At 49.0% G+C, this 20,767-nt stretch overlaps 2 protein-coding genes across 2 annotated transcripts in view; both read right to left on the bottom strand.

Annotated features, from left to right (window-relative positions):
* LIMK2 (LIM domain kinase 2) overlaps positions 1 to 3,154 on the bottom strand; it is a 36,336-nt gene extending 33,182 nt beyond the window's left edge. The window contains exon 1 of the mRNA XM_053280340.1: positions 2,910 to 3,154. Coding sequence (XP_053136315.1) covers positions 2,910 to 2,937 — 28 coding nt within the window. The 5' untranslated portion in view covers positions 2,938 to 3,154. The remainder of the gene's footprint in view (positions 1 to 2,909) is intronic.
* Positions 3,155 to 5,207: 2,053 nt separating this feature from the next.
* LOC128338259 (SEC14-like protein 2) overlaps positions 5,208 to 20,767 on the bottom strand; it is a 23,097-nt gene continuing 7,537 nt past the window's right edge. Inside the window, exons 3-12 of the mRNA XM_053280481.1 lie at positions 17,820 to 17,863; positions 17,479 to 17,538; positions 16,095 to 16,283; positions 14,779 to 14,874; positions 13,268 to 13,328; positions 13,079 to 13,162; positions 11,129 to 11,235; positions 8,949 to 9,088; positions 7,726 to 7,895; positions 5,208 to 6,815 (exon numbers count right to left, since the gene is read on the bottom strand). Coding sequence (XP_053136456.1) covers positions 6,667 to 6,815; positions 7,726 to 7,895; positions 8,949 to 9,088; positions 11,129 to 11,235; positions 13,079 to 13,162; positions 13,268 to 13,328; positions 14,779 to 14,874; positions 16,095 to 16,283; positions 17,479 to 17,538; positions 17,820 to 17,863 — 1,100 coding nt within the window. The 3' untranslated portion in view covers positions 5,208 to 6,666. The remainder of the gene's footprint in view (positions 6,816 to 7,725; positions 7,896 to 8,948; positions 9,089 to 11,128; positions 11,236 to 13,078; positions 13,163 to 13,267; positions 13,329 to 14,778; positions 14,875 to 16,094; positions 16,284 to 17,478; positions 17,539 to 17,819; positions 17,864 to 20,767) is intronic.

Raw genomic sequence — 20,767 nt, forward strand, 5'->3', positions numbered from 1 at the left:
TGCTTTGAAGTTACAGAAGAAGAGGAGAGCTGGCCTTGTAGTAGCAAGCATGACCTGTTTCCTTAGCTAAGCAGGGTCCGCCCTGGTTGCATATGAATGGGAGACTAGAAGTGTGAGCACTGCAAGAGATTCCCCTCCGGGGATGGAGCCACTCTGGGATGAGCAGAAGGTTCCACGTTCCCTCCTTGGCAACATCTCCAAGATAGGGCTGAGAGAGCTTCCTGCCTGCAACTCTGGAGAAGCTGCTGCCAGTCTGTGAAGACAATACTGAGCTAGACAGACCAGTGGTCTGACTCAGTATATGGCAGCTCCCTATGTTCCTAATCAACTTTAGACTCTGGTTCCTGTCTTGTAAAACACAATTAAAATGACTTTTCCTGGATTTACAGGAGCTGTGGGGCCACAGCTCAGTAGTATAACACCTGCTCTGCATGCAGAAGGTCCCGGGTTCAATCCCCGGCATCGCCAGGAAGGGCTGGGGAAGACTCCTATCTGAAATATTGGAGAGCTGCTGCCAGTAAGTGTAGACAATACTGAGCTAGATGGACCAAGGGTCTGACTCAGTATAACGCAGGAGTTACTGTTCTACAGTTCTGGTTTACACAAAGCAGGTTATCGATGTCGCAGCTTCGCAAGAGAGCCAAGAAGTTAAGGTTGGGGGGCGGGGGAGCATGTGGATGCAGTCATGTCCTCAACTACCTAAAATTAGTAGCTGTCTGAACCAGCCCAATGTCGTTCAGGGAGCTTCTCCACTATTATCGAATATCTCATTGAAGAACCCTTGGTAAGCTCCCTAGGAACACTGAGAACAACTGGACTAAGTCAAAACAAGGCTTTTAAACGATACGCACGGGCTTCCTCATAGTACCAAGACCACATGTGGCTGATTAACGTAATGCTGGTAACCCAGCCCAGGAGCACAGATAACCTATGTTCCAGAAGCCGAGTACAGCCAAGGAAAAATCTAGCACATTCCTTGCCAGAACAATAGAATACGAGACCTCCCATCAAGGTGTGTGTTTAGGTTATGTCAATAAATACCCGCATTCCTACGAGATAAGGACAGCAGTGAGACAACAAGGGAAGGGACCCAGCAGGTGCACTGCCAACACAAGGTGTCGGGCACAATGAACTGAGCCCAGCACCACAGCGGCAGTGAGACGCCTGCTGAACTCTGCTGGGCTGCCTTGAATGGGTTTTGACAATGGATCAAGGAACAAGGAGCAGCCAGTGTGCCTTCAGGCCCCGTTGGAGGACTTCCCAGAAGCGTCAGCCTGGCCTCCTCCGTGGGAAACAGGATGCTAAACGAGGACTCACTTTGGTCTCATCCAGCAGCCAGGCTCTTAAGCATCTTCTGTGGGAAGGCCACAGAACGCTAGGAATGTGCACGGAACCGGTTCGGAGGCCCTTTGACAGACGTCCAAACTGGTTCGAAAGTCTGGCAGTTCTGCCGGTTCAAAGGGGGGGATAGCTTTAAGGACCAGGGAGGGTACACTCACCCCCATATTCTCCCCACTGGCGCTCCCTTGAAAACCAGACCGGCGGGACGGCAGCATACCTCCCTGTAGCGCTCACGTGCACCCACGTTACTTCCGGACTGAGGAGGGGACGGACCAGCAGGGCGGTACGCTTCCACCACACCAGTCCAGTTCAAGGGAGCACCAGTGGGGGAAACACGGTGGGTGGGTGGGGGGAGTGTACCCTGCCCCATCCTTAAAGGTGTCCCCACCTTCTGACCTGCCCCCGTTGGTTCCGTGCACATCTCTAGTGCTGCAGCCCAGCCTGCCTGGCCATTTTGTCTGCCAAGAGCTCTTAACCAGGATAGCTCAATGGGCCCTCCGTGGACAGAAGCCGTGGGAACATTAAGTCCTCGAAAGGACAGGCTGTCACCCCCATGTCCTGTACGCGATTGTTCCAGAAGCACCCAGCTGGCCACAGGTGGGAACCAGGATGCTCAGCTGAATGAGCCTTTAGCATGGCCCCACAGGCATCTTCCTGGGCTTGAGCCATTGAGCCTCAGTTGCTAGGAGTCGTGGTGGATAAGTGGAGCCTCCACGTCCAGTGACACTCTACCTTTGAGCACCAAATATCCCAAGACACCTGTTGCCGTCACACTGCGCTTGTGGGCTTCCCATGGGGGTATTTAAACTGGCAGCGGAGGCACCAGATAGTGGGTAAGCTACATCACACACATTAGGTTTCTGAAACAGAGGTGGGGCAGGCAGGGGGCAAGCCACTTGGGGTGGGGAGGGCACACAGCCCACCCTCCTCTGGAGTCACCCTTGATAACTGGAAACAGAATACTGACCTAGAGAAACCTTTGAGGCTCTTCTGATATCCTTATAAAGCAGGAGTGGCCGAGTTGAGGCTCTCCAGCTGTCGGACTACAACTCCCATCATCCACAGTCAATGGTGGCCAAGGATGATGGAAACTGTAGCCCTACAGCAGCCAAACAGCATCAGGTTTGCCACCCGCCCCAGGATGAGACAGAGCCACCTAAGAGGGATCCCCAGGTGCTGCTGACCACAACTCCCAGCAACCCCAGCTGCAGTGGCCTCTGGCTGGGGATTATGGGCATTGTAGTCAACGACATCTGGGAACCCCTCTTACAGGGAACACACAGCCTGGCTCAGCCTCCTTTAGAGGTGGAGGACGAGGCGAGACGGACCCACCACCGAGGGAGATGCTTCCATGGGGGCTCACAATGGAGCCTCCACATGCAGGAGCAATCCACCCCGGAGAACCAGGAGCGGGCGGAGAACTGCTAACACGCCCCCCCCACAGAGCAGCCTGCCCCGCCCCTCCGGTTGCCTAGCAACCCCGGCCTCACCCCTCTGCCCCGGAGACAGGCCTCAGCTCCCTCCGCCGTTCGGGCGGGCCAAGAATCCCAGCCACCGCCCCACCTTACCCGCTGCAGCGGCCACTCCGCCGTCCATGACCGGCCAAGGAAGCGCTGAACTGGGCTCGGCTTTGCAGCACCGCAGCGGCGGCAACAGCAGCGCCTCCGCCTCCTCAGCCAATCCCGCCCGCACGTGACGTCACCCGGCCTCTACTACGGAGCGCGGGGCGGGCCACACCGCTCCCTCGCTCCCCAACGCGCACACGCACGCAGCGGGCGGCGCACCTGGGCCGCCGGGCGGCTTCTCCGCCGGGCCACGCCCCCTCCCTGCCCGCCGCTCCACGGCAGGTCCGCGGCCAGCGCGCTAACCCCGCCCCCGTCGGCTCCAGCCAATCGGAGAGCCAGGCTCAAAGCCCGCGCCGGCCCTCCCCCTTTGCCAATCATTCTGGCCAGTCCTCCCGCCCACTTTCAGGGCCGGACCTGCCCAAGGTTTTTTCTTTCTTTCTTGGTGACGTCACCTATCAACTCGCCTGGGCGGAGCCCTAGGGCTGTGGTTGGACTACAACTCCCGTCAGCCCCCGCTGCAACAGCTCGCTAATCAATAAATGCTGCCCTCAGCAGACACAAGAATTTCGGCTTAATAGGAAAGATGCTTGCGGTGAACGTTATTCTCCTATTATTTTAATCCCTAGAATAAATAATAATAAATTGTTTGCTTCCCCCCATCCCAAGAAGTTTGCACAGTTTGTCTTTCGCTTTAGGGAGCTCCAAGCAGCATAAAGAAGAGGCAACACATACATACATAGAATAAAATAAAATATTAAAGTAAAACAGTGGACCCCAATCTGCCAAGTTGGTGTAGTGATTAGAGTACTGGACTAGGACAGGCCTGCTCAATTTAGGGCCCCCCCCAACTGTTTTTGGACTACAACTTCCATAACCCCCATCCACAAAGGCCAATGTTTATTTATTTATTTTTAACATTTATATTCTGCTCTGGTTGCATATGAATGAGAGACTAGAAGTGTGAGCACTGCAAGACACCTGTATTCCCCTTCTTAGGGGATGGAGCCGCTGTAGGAAGAGCAGAAGGTTCCAAGTTCCCTCCCTGGCAGCATCGCCAAGACAGGGCTGAGAGAGATTCCTGCCTGCAACCTTGGAGAAGCCGCTGCCAGCCTGTGAAGACAATACTGAGCTAGATGGACCAAGGGTCTGACTCAGTATATGGCAGCTTCCTATGTTCAAGGAGAGGGAGCTGGTCTTGTGCAAGCAAGCATGACTTGTCCCCTTAGCTAAGCAGGGTCTGCCCTGGTTGCATATGAATGGGAGACCTGATGTGTGAGAACTGCAAAATATTCCCCTGAGGGGATGGAGCCGCTCTGGGAAGAGCATCTGAGCCATTTTTTGGAAGGGCGGTATAGAAATCGAATGAATGAAAATGACATTGTAGAACTGGAAAAGGTGCCGGAGAGGGCAACCAACATGATCAGGGGCCAAGAGCACCTTCCTTCCTTAAAAGGCAAGGCTACAACATCTGGGGCTTTTTGGTTTGGAAAAGAGGAGACTACAGGGAGACATGATCAAGGTATATAAAATTATGCATGGAGTAGGGAGAGCAGACTGAAATTTTCCTCCCTCTCTCACAACACTAGAACCAGGGGTCATCCCATGAAACTGAAGGTAGGGAAATTTAGGACCGACAAGAGGAAGTACTTTTCCACATCATTAATCTATGGAATTCTCTTCGCTGGGATGTGGTGATGGCCACCAGTCTGGATGGCTTTAAAAGGGGCTTAGACAAATTCAAGGAGGACAGGTCTATCAATGGCTACTAGTCTGGTGGCTATAAGCCACTTCCAGCCTCAGAGGCACGATGCCTCAAAACACCAGTTGCAGCAGAACAACAGCAAGAGAGAGGACATGCCCTCACCTCTTGCCTGTGGGCTGGCATCTCAGAGGCATCTGGTGGGCCTCTTTGGGAAACAGGATGCTGGACGGGATGGGCCTTCTTGGGCCTGATCCAGCAGGGCTGTTCTTATACCCTTTAGGGACAGGAAACCATCTTATTCCTTTTTCTGTGTAAACTGCTTTATTATTTTATTTAACATATATGTATACCACCCAAAACACAAGTCTCTGGACAGTTTAAGAACCTTTTTTTGAGCAACAGTATATAAATATGCATCATCATCATCATAATTCATTTAGTAGTCTACACAGGTACCAAACACCATCTTTTTCAGCACTTTTAAGTGAGCCTCTTCTCCAGATAAGACGCTTGATGTACTGCCCTCCATGCTAACATTTTCCTTGCCTAAGAAGTGGACAAAAATTAAAATAAAAAAAGAACTCCACATGGGCCTGGGATAGTGTAAAAACTTTTTTAAAATTCTAGATTACTTTCACAACAGTGAAAATTAGTGAACAACAGTAGTGCAGCTCACGGGTGCCATCTTTGCCTGTGGTTAGCAAATCTGAATACATAATGATGGGGAGAAAGAAATCGTACAGAAGAAAGAGAAAGTACAAGAGGGAAGGGGAATCCAAAGTATAATTCAGATCAGCAGTACAAAGTGAAGAGGGGTTACACCCCTATATCTGCAGCAGCAAAGGTGACCTGTGGCACCTTAAAGACCAACGCGTTTATTTCAGCACAACAAGCTTGTGTGGACTTGAGTGTCGCCTTCACAAGACACTGTCCAAAGCAGTAGGGTCCATGAAAGCTTCTGCTGCAGTCAAGATCCAGGGCTTGTCAAATGTGGAGGGCCCAGATGATGTTGGACTACCAACATTGTCACTGAGGATGATGGGAGTTGTAGTCCAACAACATCCACGGGGGGGGGGGCATGTTTAGACAACCTTTGGAGCTCTAAGAGTTGCACAAGGCTCTCCCCTCTTTCAGTCCCACATGAAGACTGCTCATATGCCCCAGTACAAGACGTGTTCATGGCTTGTGCAGCACCTTGAAGATCAGTCGGCAAACATCTCCGCTTACGTGACCAGCTGCCCTCTGAGCAGAGAAGGAGGCCTTCAGAGTGCTACATTACAATAAAAGGCCCACAAAGTCTGTTAAACCCGTGTCAGAAAAATGAATGGAGAAAAGCCTTGATCTCAGCATCTTGCTAGGAGTTGTAGGCTTCGGGATAAGAGAAAGAACTGGAAGAGAGGCTCAGCAGGAAATGCCGGCCACACCCCGCTCAGACAGATGGGAGAGGTCGGCTTGTTACAGAGCTCTCGAGAAAGGAGTGTGACGGGCAAGTGACCAAGGCTGATACTACCACCTGGTGGCTGTGTTGGGTCATGTTGTGGTTTTGCTGCCTTCCCAGCTTACCTATGAACTTCTCTCCTCTTTCCACCCAGGCCATGTACACCCTAGGTCTATGGCTTTATGCAAATAGAACAGGCAGGCTATTCCAGCTGTCCCTCACCAGGTTGGCCAAAAGAAGAAGAAGAAGAAGAAGAAGAAGAAGAAGAAGCACAAAACCTGGAGAGAAGGTAGCCAATCCCAAATATTGGCCATACAGACACCAACTCTCCACTGCCATAAAAAACAGGTCTGCATCAATGTCTTAAGGGGCTTAGCCTTGTCATACAACCATGGAGGATAATCATACAAGAGGGTGCCCCAGGTGCCACCCGCGTCCAGGCAAAGTCTTCCAGACGTCAGCCACTATGCTCCCCACCCCAGTTAACTCCCCAAACCCCATATATTCTATCTCTGAAGACTTCACTCCACTACCTCGTCCTCTAAAGGATTCTCCCACTGCCACTGTCTTATGGGCTGGAGGGAGGCGTGAAGTTCTCCGCTTGGGAAAAGCAGGCTCCATCAGGCATGGCTGATCTTGAGATCCTTTGTCTGGTCTTCCAGCTGCTGGATCTGTTCTTCCCATTTCTTGTCCGGCAGCAGAACCTCCACTGTGTAGCTGACTTTCTTGGCATGGAGGAAGCTGTACGTGTTGTCAAACCGCAGGACGTCTGCATGGGGCAGAGGCAGAGGGACGAGATGACAACAAAAAAAAGAGGCAATTTGCATCATGAGCAGAGAATGGGGTTGCCATATTTGCCTTTGGCAGTAGTTAGTGAACACCCAGGATTGCCTCTGAGCATGTACAGAGTTCCTTTTCCCAGTAAAGAGTGAGTGAGTAAGTGTGTGTGTGTGTTTCCCCCCCTTTTTCTTCTGGAGAGAATGCTGCCAAGGATGTTCAGAATGTTTTTCCTTTATGAAATGCATTTTCTGGTACCACAATCAGGCATTTTGTAGAACAGAGATTCTCAAACTTGGGTCCCTACTGTTTTTGGACCACAACTCCCATCATTTGAGCACTGTGGCAGGCGATGACAGGAGTTGTAGTCCCACAACATCTCAAGACCCAAGCTTTAGAACCCCCGAAATAGGACAGCCATTTGCGCTGCTCTGCCTGGACAGAGGCCAAGGGTGAAATGACCAACGTCCAAGCAACTTGGAGGCTCTGTTTGCTCTGGGCCGGCCGGCCGGCTGGATCTCCCTGGGACAAGAAGCCGTTTGGATCTCCAGCCTCAGAGGCACAATGCCCCTCAATCCCAGTTGCAGGGGAGCGACAGCAGGAGAGAGGGGGCATGCACAAACCTCTTGACTGTGGGGATCCCCAGAATATGGACTAGATGAGCCCTGCCCCTGATCCAGCAGGGCCATTCAGCTGTGTCTTCTGTTCAGGTGTGTTTTGTTCAGTGCCCACCCACCCCGCCCCAGCTCATTGGGCTGATCCTAGAAACAAGGAAGGTTTCCTGGCCGGAGGAGTGTCACTGTTCCTGTGCTCATTCCGACACAACCCTCTGCCCCTCCTTAACTCTGGCCATTTGGCGAGGGCAAGGAGGCGCTAGAAAGCAGCGACCGGGGCATACGTACAGACACCCGCGTCGGCACAGGTGAGGGAGCCATCTTCGGGCACCATGTGGGCGTTGTAGCGCTGGTTCGGACACACTTCGGTCATCTCGCCAGCGTGCTGGCGCTCCCCGGCTCTGGTCTTCAGGTAGACCCCAAAGCCTATGTCGCCGCCTTCGGACTTGAACTGCCACCTGCAGGAGAAGGGGCGGCTTCTGTATGAGCCAGAACTGGCTTCGTTGCTTTTAAAGGTGGTGGCGACAGTAATCCCGCGCTCTCTCAGGTAACCCAGTCCTAAGTTTCAAAAGCTTTTCAAGGTTTGAAAAAAACACACAAAAACTACGATAGAAGTGGATCGAGGTTGTCAGGGGAACGGAAAAGAAAATTGGCAGGAATCTTCTCCCAAGTTTACTTCAGGAAGCGAGGACAACAATTTGTCCATTACTGCCTTCACCTAATTTTTAACCCTACCCAATTGTTTTATTGGAAGCCACCCAGGGACGTGGGTTTTGGGCGGTATAAAAAATATGCGAGTTCAAATCCCCATTCAGCCACGACACTAGCTGGGTGACTCTGGGCCAGTCACTTCTCTCTCCGCCTAACCTACTTTGCAGGGTTGTTGTGAGGAGACACTCAAGTCTGTACCGTAGTACACCGCTCTGGGCTCCTTGGAGAAAGAGCGGGATATAAATGTAAATAATTAATAATAATAATTAATAAATATGGCCAGTGGCATGTCTGCAGCGCCCCGGGGAGCACCCTTCCCTGCAGGGAGATGCATTCCCGGCCAGGCTGGGGACCCTGGGCTGAGCTGCTCGGAAACAGAGCGCTGGGTTCCCAGCCTGGCCAGGAACGCATCTCCCTGCCTTTACAAGCAGGGAGAGGCATTCCCCACGGCACTGCAGACAGGTTGCTGGCCGCATTTTCCTCGCCAACAGGGCACACAGCCTCGTTTGCGATGCGGACATGCCCCCTGCGCGTCTGATGTCCGACGCAGGGGTGTGGCTGGGGTGCTAGGCGCGGCCCCTGGAACACGGCAGCCCAGGTTATTTGAACCCGTTCACACAATGGACGCCATACGGCCGTAGTCTCTATACCCACAGTTGCGGACACCGCCTGTCTGAATGCCATTTTAACGCTGCTCTAATGTAACCAACTTTATGCTGGTCAAGGACCGTAATGGAAACTGATTTGATTTGTATGGCGATTTGATTTTGTGAGCCGTGCCGTGAAGCATCCTGGCTTACCTGAGCACACAGCTGGGAAACAGAATCTCGTATTCCATCTGTTGGGAGGAGCCCCGGTTCACCACCACGGAGTGTTCGTACTGCTCTTTCAGCTGGTCCTGCATGTAGTACTCCTTGGGGACTTCACCCCCATAGTTAAGCTAAACGCAAGAACAGGGCGGTGTGAAAGCAAGGCTGTGGGCTACCACAAGAAGATGCCCCACAAGGGATGGGCACGAGACTTGGACCAAGAAATCACTGACAATCAATGGGGAAATCTCTGGGAGTCCTGCTCAATGCTTTCTTCTTCTTTAAACAGCAAAGAGGAAAAGTATAATAAAATATTCAACTGGCACCTTTCCCCCTCCAACTTAGCTGCAACAAATCCAGACATGTCCCATTTGTGTTGGAAAGGCTGCAGGAAAAAAGGTCCTTTCTATCACCAATGGTGGTCTTCATTTGTATACAAATGCTGGCTACAAGTACACAAACATACCCTGCAACTTGGCAAAAAGGCACCTTTTCACCTGGTGATTCTCTTTATTTAGCAGAGGGAGAGTAACTGGCCCTCTCCACCCCCAGCACAGGACCTCCAGTGACTGTTGCTGGTGTCTATCTTACATTTCTTTTTAGACTGTGAGCCCTTTGGGACAGGGATCTATCTTATTTATTTGTTATTTCTCTGTGTAAACTGCCCTGAGCCATTTTTGGAAGGGCGATATAGAAACCGAATAAATAAATAAATAAATATTATTATTAATTATTATTATTAACAACAATATTGATAATACAATTCAGCCATCCCAGGTCCTTGGGAAGAACTCAATGTCTGGATAAAACAAACCAATCAATAACACCTGTCTGACTGTGTAAACAAGAAATAATAATAATGCAATATTAAACACAGACCTAGAGTTAAGCCCATTGAATTATTTACTGGACTTACTGCTACAGTCTCACCTCACCACTTCAAGCAAAGAACTCTTTAGCCTCCTAACTATATCAGCAAAATTTGTCATTGCCTCGCAATGGAAGAAAAAAAGGACACATTTCAATTAGAGCATGGTTCAACAGCATATGGTCTACAATGGTTAGGGATTAAAAAAAATTACCGCTGAAAAATGATACTGATCAGAACTTAAGTGCACTTGACTATACTATGCCAGGTGGGAGCCCTTTTGGAAATATACAGAAGAGGGTCAGGACCCAATGCATGACCCTAACGCTCTAAACTACATTTACTCTTGGTGAAAGTGAATGTTCATTTGCAGAAACCAGCTGATTCTAGTCTGTATATTTGAAGCTAGTTATTTAATTGAACGATGCAGGGGGAATTGATCTTATAAATACGTGTCATTGTTATTCCATAATATGATACCTACCTGTCATTGTATTTTGAATGGAAAAATTCTAATAAAATTTTATTTTTTAGAAGAAGAAGAAGGCGGCTCTGAACTTCTAGCCACTGGGGTCTGATCCTTCAAAGGCTCAGACACTGAGTGTAGATTGTATATTATAATAGGATTACTTGTAAGTAAGGCTTGAGTATTACTCATGTTGATTAATTATTGGAACACTGAGTAAGGATAAAAAGAGAAGATTGTTGCCTACTGACTCAGACAAATAAAGGAGTTTGTTCTGCATTCTGCCTCTGTCTGAATCCATATACTATTTCCAGAGAGCGTGAAAATGTTACGATCCTTATGCACAGAGAATCTGACTGCCTGCAAGCAAGTGGGAGGTACTGGTAAACTGGGGGTGACCCATAGATATGTCCATTTCACAAAAATCTGAAGAAAATAAAACCTAAGCAGGCTAACACACCCACTGCCCCCATGTTAGTCAATGGAACGGAATGTTTGCAGGCTCCCCACAGAGCTAATGGAAGTCAATTGTAAAGAATGATTTGTAAATGGTAAAGAGTTGTAAAGAGTGAAAGCAGTGCCACAGAAGCTGAGAAATGATATCTGGAACAGAATTCATGAGAATCTTCTGGAAGCAGAACTCTGTAAGAGAAGAGCTAAAGATGTTGTTTATTGGGCAGATGTGTCTGGTAAAGCCTTGTACAGTTCGACAGACTTAAATAAAAAGGGTAAACAGGGGCAAGTACCACCTTCGAGACCATGGCAAAATAGAGGAATTGACCTTTTTGAATTTCAAATGAGAATATCTTCTGGTCGCATAGCAAAGAGCATCCGTACCTTAGTCTTGCATTTGGGGTTGCCATCTGGGTCGGTGAGGGTCCCGCCATATTCCACAGGGAGCTCCTGAGGGTCAATGTGTTTTTGCAAGACCTCCTTCCAGTTCGCTAGAAGAAAGCAAGAAGGCGATTTCTTTGGGACCGAACATTCCCCCGTCATTATTGCTGTGGACTGCAGCTCCCACAATCCCCAGCTGCAGTGGCCAACAGTCAGGGATTATGGGAATTGTAGGCCAGCTTCTGCAGGAGGGCTGAAGTTGTAGAGCCCTAGAAGAGGGGTGGCCAATCTGAAGTTCTCCAATTATTGTTCAACTACAACTCCCATTATCCCCAGCTGCAATTATAGGAATATAGGAAGCTGCCATCTACTGAGTCAGACCCTTGGTCCATCTAGCTCAGTATTGTCTTCACAGACTGGCAGCGGCTTCTCCAAGGTTGCAGGCAGGAATCTCTTTCAGTCCTATCTTGGAGATGCTGCCAGGGAGGGAACATGGAACCTTCTGCTCTTCCCAGAGTGGCTTCATCCCCTGAGGGGAAGATCTTGCAGTGCTCACATGTGGTCTCCCATTCAAATGCAACCAGGGCAGACCCTGCTCAGCTAAGGGGACAAGTCATGTTTGCTACCACAAGACCAGCTCTCCTCCCTAAATTGCAATTTAGGCTCGCTGTTGGCTTTTAAGAGAACCCTAAAAACCTACTTGTTTGGCCTGGCCTTCCAAGGTTTTTAAAATTCTTTAAAAATATATTTTAATTGGTTAAAATGGTTTCGAATGGTTTTTTAATTGCTTTTTATGTTCTTTTGAGCACTGTGTTTTAAATGGGGTGTGTTTTTGTGTCTTTTTAAACTTCTTGTATACCGCCCAGAGCCTTTGAATGGGGCAGTTTATAAATGTAATAAATAAATAAATAAAAATATGGGTACTGGATTGCAACATACTAGAGCAGGGGTTCTTCGCTGTGGTCCCCAATAGGTCAGACTACAACTCCCATCAATGGATCATAGCAGGAAATGATGGGAATTGTAGTCCAACCACATCTTGGGGACCAAAGTTGGGAACCCTTGCTCTAGTATACAGCAGGCGTTCTCAAATTGCTGCATTACAACTCCCATTATCCCCTGCCACGATGGCTGCCATTGTCGCTGGACAGGATAGGAGTTGCAGTCCAACGATATGTGGGTTGGGAAACCCCTGGAATACAGCATTCTATATTTCGCAGCCTGGGGGATGAACCCTAGGGATTTCTGGACAGCTCCATTACCAGTTGGTGGAGACCTGGGCTAGATGGCCCAATAATTATTGATGTGTTCGGTTAATCATCAGGGGAATGTGTTCAGTGGGCAGACACGTTACATCTCCTTTTGCCAAGACAGGGGAGCTGCATCTCCCAAGCGAAACGTGCTGGGAACTCCTCGTTAAGCAAACGATGACCTCCTCGCGGCTTGGGTCCAACCCCCTCTCACTCCTCCAAGACGAGCAATGGTAGGGAGCTACAAGAGGACCTCAGTATTTGCAGAGGTTCCATCCATCGCAATAGCAGATAATGAAACCGCGAATACTGACTCATTATGTCTACGGGACATAAATCGTGGGGGTTGGGTTCCCGGAGGTCTCTAAAAAAAAAGAGGCGGGGAGACGAGGGGGAAAGTGGCCTACCAAGCGATCCAGCAATACCCAACAAGAGTCTCCATTCCACCATTTGTTGGCGAAAAAAATCACATTTTCTTTATTTTAAAACGAGCCACAGAAAGAGCTCAGAAGGGCAGCCAAATATGACCTCAAGGCCACCTCCGATCCAAGGATACGAGGATTTAACCGCCCGCCACCCATCGAGGGCCCTGCCCACCCCCCCAACTCGATTGGGTAATCGAGTTGGGTGTCGATTACCCAACAGCAGATATGCGGCACCGGGGATGCTGAATCCGCGAGTCAAGAGGTCGGCCTGTACTCACCTCCCAGGATGACAATTTTGTTGCGTGTGTCTTCGCTCAGGATGTGCTTCACCAGGTTGTAAGCCACGGGGAAGAGCCTGGGAGCTGGAAAAGTGGGGGAGACAGACAGAAGTCGTGAGTACAAAGCAGGTCAAGAGGCGGGCGCATTTTCCACACCCACGTTCACAGCACAGAGGAGGCTCCGCTCACCTTTAATGATAAAGAGGCGCTTAAGGGATTCTGGGAAGTTGTCTTCAAACAAGCCGAGAAGCTGGAAGTGCAGAGAAGCAAACAAAAGAGAAAATCCACAGCTGCACTCTACCTCTCCAGACCAATATTGTCTCCTCCAGGGCCGCCCAACTCCTTCAGCTGCTGTTGGACTACAACTCCCATCATCCCCAGCCACAGGGATGATGGGAGCTGTATTCCAGCTTCCGCAGAAGCGGTGTAAGTAAATAAGTCATAAGTTTACTGTTGTGACCACCAGGCATAATATAGCATAACACAGAAGAAAAAATACAACATACCAAAGAGTGACATCAGTCAGGATGAACTAAAACCAAAGCGACATTACAAAGCCAGTGTGGTGTAGTGGTTAGCGTGCTGGGCTAGGACCGGAGAGACCCGAGTTCAAATTCCCATTCAACCATGAAACTCAATGGGTGACTCTAGGCCAGTCACGTATCTATTCCTACAAGTCCTAACCTACCTCACCAGATTGTTGGGAGGATAAACATAACCATGTACACCACTCTGGGCTCCTTGGAGGAAGAGTGGGATATAAATGTAATAATAATAATAATAAGAATAAGAATAATAATAATTATTATTATTATTTTAGAACATATGAATTTATTTCCGAGTTCAAAAGAAAGCATAATGAAGGTAGCAACTTGACAACCGACATATGCGATCACATTCCCAGAAAGATAGCTCAAACGTTCTACATGGGGGTGTTCTACACGCATTTGCTGCCTGACAGCCTTTATTTCCCTTTCCCTTCCTCCAGTGTCATGGGCATGGGGGAGTTTGCTTGGGGCTCTTCTGGAGCCCAAGCCATGCCCCCCTGCGGACTTCGGCGGGTGTTTTCATTGGCGGCCCAGGTTCTTGGAACCCATTCGCACAATGGTGGCTCCACCCCTGATTGGCAGTCCTTAAGACACCCTGTACCCAACCATACAGATAACTGTAATAACCAGCATCTTGAGTTGGACCGTGGAAATAAACGGGGAAAACCATTGCAGCTGGGGATACTGGGAGTTGTAGTCCACAACATCTGGGCATCCCTGTTAGAGGGAACACTGATCTCAGGGAGAAGCATTCTCACTCTGGCTTCTTGATGGCCAGATTTCCATATTAGCAGGGGAAGGGCTACTAGACCTATCCATCCCCAGCACAGCATCCCTCCAGTGGTTGTTGATGGTGTCTACCATGTTTCTTTTTTAGATTGCAAGCCCTTTGGGGGCAGGGAGCCATTTTATTTTATTTTATTTTATATCTATGTAAACTGCTTTGGGAACCTTAGTTGAAAAGAAATATTTGTCGTACTGGTATTCGTATATGCCTGAGAGTTGTGTGTGTCAGGGGGTGTCTTTAAAAACATCCGTGTGATCCCCTGCCAACTGGTCCACTACAGCCCCAGAGCAGCTGTACTCCTACAAACTCAATTTGGGGGGGGGGAATACCTGCCAGGTGCCAAAATGGGACTCCCTACCACTCACCTCTGTGTAAACATCGACACCCGGCTTCCAAAGATGCTTAAGACCCAGTCCTTCAAAATCGTAAATCATCACGATGGTCTCAACCTTCTTCCCCAGCTAAAAAGACAACCAGAGAGAAGCAAGGAGGAAACAGAATCCCTAATTAGAACAGCCACCTGCCTTCATAAGAACAGCCCTGCGGAATCAGGCCCACCCCCACCAACCCCCGGCCCATCTAGTCCAGCATCCTGTTTCCCACAGTGGCCTACTAGATGCCTCTGGGAAGCCCACAGGCAAGAGATAAAAGCGTCCCGCCTCTCCACCAGCATATATGTGAAGTTGGGGCTTTTTGCCCCAACATGCATCACTTTACGCTTACTTACAATGAACCACATTTGCCATTTTGTCTCCCACTCCCCCTTATTTGGAGAGATCTTTTTGCAGCTCCTCACAACCCGTTGTGGCTTTCACTACCTTAAATAGTTTACTGTCATCTGCAGATTTGGCCACTTGGCTGCTTACCCCAACTTCTAGCTCAGGGATTCTCAACGTTGGGTCTCCAGATGTTATTGGACTTCAACTGCCATAATCCCAGACCAAAGGCCACTGGGGCAGGGAATTATGGGAGTTGAAGTCCAATAACATCTGAAGACCCAACGCTGAGAATCCCTGTTCTAGATCATTTATGAACAAGTTAAAGAGCACTGGTCCCAATACTGGTCCCTGGGGGACCCCACTTCTTAATTCCCTCCATTGTGAAATCTCTGCATTTATTCCTATCCCTGTCCTTCAACCAATTGCCAATCCACAATCCATATGTTTAAACCCGTTTGTATCTCTTTGTTAGTTTGATTTTTAACGTGCGTTCCCCTTGTGCAGGGCACTGACAAGAATTCATGATACAGTACAAGATCACAGTAAATTTAAGTATCATCATATCAAGCGCTATCCTGACCCTATCCATCCCCAGCACAACATCCCTCCAGTGGCTGTTGCTGGTGTCTATCTTATGTTTCCTTTTAGATTGTGAGCCCTTTGGGGACAGGAGGCCATCTTATTTATTTGTTTGTTTGTTTCTCTATGTAAATCACTTTGGAAACTTTTGTTGAAAACCGGTATAGAAATATTTTTTGTTGTTGACCTCCAATCAATGTTCCCTGTAAAAGGGATTCCCAGATGTTGTTGACTACAGTTCCCATAATCCCTAGCCAAAGGCCATTGCAGCTAGGGATTATGGGAGCTGTAGTCACCCACATCTGGGAATCCCTCTTACAGGGAACATTGCCCTCAGTATTCAACAGGAACCTGGCTGTCCATCCTGGGTGCCATTGTCTTACTTTCTTGGTCTGCTCAAGACACAGACTTCGCAACCTCTCACAGTCCCGAAGCTTTTTTTTTAGCAGATCTTGCTTGGAAGCTGAGAAGAGGATCCCTTTGGCATCAAGTGGTCCGACGATCTCGTACCAGATGGGGCAACCATCCCGGTCGAAACCACATTGTCCCCCAGACATGTACTTTTCGATAACCTGCCGGGGAAGAAGCCACACGTGGTCAGAGAGAGGTGTGGGTGACAACTGGACATGTATTACAAAGAGATGGAGAAATCCAGGACAGGATTTAACCTTTGGGAGGCCCAAACCAGCTGTAGTGACCAGCCTCCCTTCCCCCTTAACTGGCAGGCTGGTGAACTCCAGGGCTCAGCCAATCAGCACACCAGGTGGGTGGGACCTAGGGATCTGTTGCCAGGAAGAAGGAAGTTCTTTGTTAGAAGAAGCTAGGCTGACGGTGCACAGGAGGACATGTGGCCATGAAGGTTGGTTGCAGGAGAATAACTCTGCAGATCCTTAAAAGACAGGAGGGCAGAAAGATTGAATTCTCATCAGGCGTTTGGTGAGGTCAAGGCTTATGGCTTTGCGAAGTTTAGCATGGAGGAAAGTTTATTTAGTCAGACTTTGCATTAGGGATTTTATATTTCTTTGGTGTGTGTGCTTCTGCATATTCAGAATATTGCTCTTTTGTAGTTTACCTGCAACATAATTAAAACAAGAAACACTAGCCTACACCCATCCTACCTAGGGTGTTGCAAAAGACCCAATAAACATTTAAGTGTGAATTGAGACAACCTATTTTTGTAATCTTACTAAGTATTCTTAACTGTATCTAAAGCTGAGAAAGCCTCAGACGGAAGCAGTCTGTAGTAATTGAATAAAACTGGGGTTTTTTTTAGTTATTTTCTTTTTACAAGCCTCTCCGAGTTGGTTTTTAACTCAGGAAAAGAGGTGGCCAAAGGTAGATTTCTCTGGTGGAAACATGTCCTCAAACGTTTAGCAGAGGGGTGGTGATGGCAGCATTTTGAACCTACCAATAATACAGAATAGTTTTAGAAGAAGCCTAACCAAGCACCTCGGCAGGGATGATTCAGTATTTCTTTCCCTCACGTGAGCTTGCTCTGAGACAAAGGCTGTAATCCGCTACACCAGCATGGCATAGAGTTTAGAGTGTTGGACTATGACCAGGAAGACCTGAGTTCAAATCACAAAGCTCACTGGGTGAGTCTGGGCCAGCCACTTATCTTTCAGCCTAACCTACCTCACAGGGCTGTTGTAAGGATAAACATAGCCATGCACAACGCTCTGAGCTCCTTGGAAGAAGAGCGGGATTTAAATGTAAATAGATAAATAAATGAAAGAATAAAATAAAACAAACCAATCAGGAACTCACCTCTGGGATCGGCCATTCCTCAATATGGTCAGCGTCCATGTGTTTCCGGAACTGAACATGCTTTTGAAACACAAGCCAAAAAAAAAGTGGGGGGGGGAGATAAGAACATGAGAGACGGTAACTGGTCCACTCTGGAAGCCAAATAGAGAGTTTTCTATGCCTCTGGGATTTTCTTGATACATTGCAAGACAAGAGCAATATTGGCAACAGAAATCAAGAACAGATGCCGAATTGGCCGGTTTCTATGTTTTCTAGAAATGCTGACTAGATGCTCATCCAGAAGAACGCAACTGAAGGGGAGAAGGATAGCAGGGATCCACGGACCGGTTGCTCTCTCTTACCTTCCGGAGCATGGCTTCAGATTTCGTCAGGTCAAAACATCGGGCTACAAAGAGATGAATTGGGGTTAGAGATGTCCATTCCAAAACTATGTCTGTTGTATTTTTATGTCAGACATAGGAAGAAGCTGCTTTATACCGAGTCAGACCCTTGGTCCATCTCGCTGAGTACTGTCTACCCAGACTGGCAGCAGCTTCTCCGAGGTTGCAGGCAGGAGACTCTCTCAGCCCTCTCTTGGAGATGCTGCCAGGGAGGGGACTTGGAACCTTCTGCTCTTCCCAGAGCGGCTCCATCCCCGGAAGGGAATCTCTGACAGTGCTCACACTTCTAGTCTCCCATTCATATGCAAACCAGAGCAGACTCTGCTTAGCAGAGGGGACAATCCATGCTTGCTGCCACAAGACCAGCTCTCCTCCAGGGCATCTGTTTCCTAGCCCTACCTGGAGAGGCCGGGGATTGAACCTGGGAACTCAGATGCTCCACCAATGAGCTATGGCCCCATCTCCTAAAGCACAGGTTCCCAACCTGGGTTCCTCCAGATGTTGCTGAACTACAACTCTCATCATTCCCAGCTACAAGTTATTATGGCTGGGGGTGATGGGAGTTCAGCAACATCTGCCCTAGGGGAAATCTCTTACAGCACTCACATATAGTCTCCCATCCAAATGCAAACCAAGGCAGACCCTGCTTCGCAAAAAGGACAATCCATGCTCGTTGCTATAAGACCAGCTCTCCTTCCTCCATCTGTATACACCACTTTTGGGGATGGACCAAATCTGTACCTGTTCCCAGCTGTACCTCTTTATAAGCTCAAACCTGGGTGCTTTCCAAATTACACCCTACCACAGTGGCACTACATGTCCGTTAAGTGTGCTTCCCTACTGCCTGTGTTTTGACATCACAGTCCCTGCGCTGTTAGCAAGGTGCCGTTCGCATTCCCGATGCCTTCTTCCGGGTTTTATCTTTGTGTTACAGTGCTACAACATTGCAAAAAAATTGCTTTTGCCATTTTCCCGTGGTAGGATGGTTCGCACAAGCTAGAAAAGACTGCTCCCCCTGCTGGTGGCTTTGCACAACAACATTTATGTACGGTTTCAAGTCGATCCTTCCCAGCCAAAAAGCACCCTGTTGGAAATCTGGAAAGCACCCTGTTGTTGGGTAAGAGAGGCAGTCCGCATTTTGGAACCAAGAGCAGTAAACATCTCTGGTTTGGCTGATGCAGAGGGGATGGGCACCAACCGGAAAGGCACGAGATGAGCTATGCCTCCCTCCCTTGCTGCTAGGTATTGCAATGATGATGAAATTTCAGAAAACTGGGGGTGTGCTGAGAAGGTAAACATCGCATGATGAGAGGCAAGCTAGAATGGCTTGCAGCATTTGATGCAATACTGCAGTGGGGTGGGGCAAGCTGAGACTCTGTAGCTGTTGGTGGACTACGGCTCCCATCATCCATAGCCACGACTGCTGTGGTCATTGTGGCAAGGGATGATGGGAACTGTAGTCCAAAAAGAGTTGGGGTTTCCCCAACTGTATCACAATAGGAATATAGGAAGCTGCCTTATACTGAGTCAGACCATTGGTCCATCTAAGTCAGGATTGTCTACACTGACTGGCAGCAGCTCTACAAGGTTTTAGGCAGGCATCTTTCCCATCCCTAACTTGGAGATGCTGCCAGGGAGTGAACCTGGTGCCCTCTGCATACAAAGCAGATGCTTGATTAGATAGGAACATAGGAAGCTGCCATATATTGAGTCAGAGGTCCATCTAGCTCAGTATTGTCTACACAGACTGGCAGTGGCTTCTCCAAGGTTGCAGGCAGGAATCTCTCTCAGCCGTTTCTGGAGATGCTGCCAGGGAGGGGACCTGGAACCTTCTGCTCTTCCCAGAGTGGCTCCACTCCCTAAGTGGGGGGAAATCTTCCAGTGCTCACGCTTCTAGTCCCCCATTCATATGCAACCAGGGTGGACCCTGCTTAGCTAAGGGGACGGGTCATGCTTGCTACCACCAGACCAGCTCTCCTATAGATCCACCTGTGCTCCTTTTAGAAGTCTCAGATTACAAATGCTTTGTGGGATAAAGAGTGTTACAACACATCAACCCACCAGCCGGTTTAACCCGTTGGGCCTCCAGATTTCAGGTGTCCACCTGTAGTAGTTTTTCCTGATTTTCTCAATGGGCCATGACGATCGGGAGAAGGGTGGGTGAAGCTTTTGCAACATGAAGGTGGTGTTTATGATCCTGGCTTGAGATCAGGGGATACCTGCTCTAGAGAAAGCACCTAAGTCCCACTGAGAAGAAGCTAGCTTGAAATTCAGATCTCTGGAAGCCTGGCCCAAGATATACACCTATGTCACATTAAGGTGTGTGAGCACTGGAAGATATTCCCTTCAGGGAACGGGCTGCTCTGGGGAGAGCATCTGCATGCAGAAGGTTCCAAGCTACACCTCTCCTCCAACAGGATCTCCAAGATAGGGCTGGGAGAGACTCCTGCCTGTAACACCGGAGAAGCCGCTGCCAGTCTGTGAAGACAATACTGAGCTAGATGGACCAATGGTCTGACTAGGTATATGGCAGATTCCTATGTTCCTTTAAAAAAAAATTGCTCTAATGCGCCCACTTGTGGCAAACTTGGGCATTACCCCTGCAGCAGTAAACCTGGCCTTCAGCCATCTGTTCAGGCGTCGTCAATGCCAGAGGTCACCACTAGAGGGCATAGTCGGATTTCATAACCACCATGACCCAGGCAAAGCGTTACAGATGGTCCATGACCCACCTGGCCTTGTGCCAGGATAAAGATCTTACCTGAACCCAAAGGCCTTGAAATCCACCTACTGTCACCCTCCTTTCCTACCTCTCAAATAGTCCCACTTGCAAGAAGCGAGGGAGAAACCTTGAATTGGGAGCAGGGCAGTGGGGCATGGGGCGGATTTTGCAACCTGTCCTGGACCCT

The sequence above is a fragment of the Hemicordylus capensis genome, chromosome 15, assembly GCF_027244095.1.
Source record: "Hemicordylus capensis ecotype Gifberg chromosome 15, rHemCap1.1.pri, whole genome shotgun sequence".
In the NCBI taxonomy this organism is placed as follows: domain Eukaryota; kingdom Metazoa; phylum Chordata; class Lepidosauria; order Squamata; family Cordylidae; genus Hemicordylus; species Hemicordylus capensis.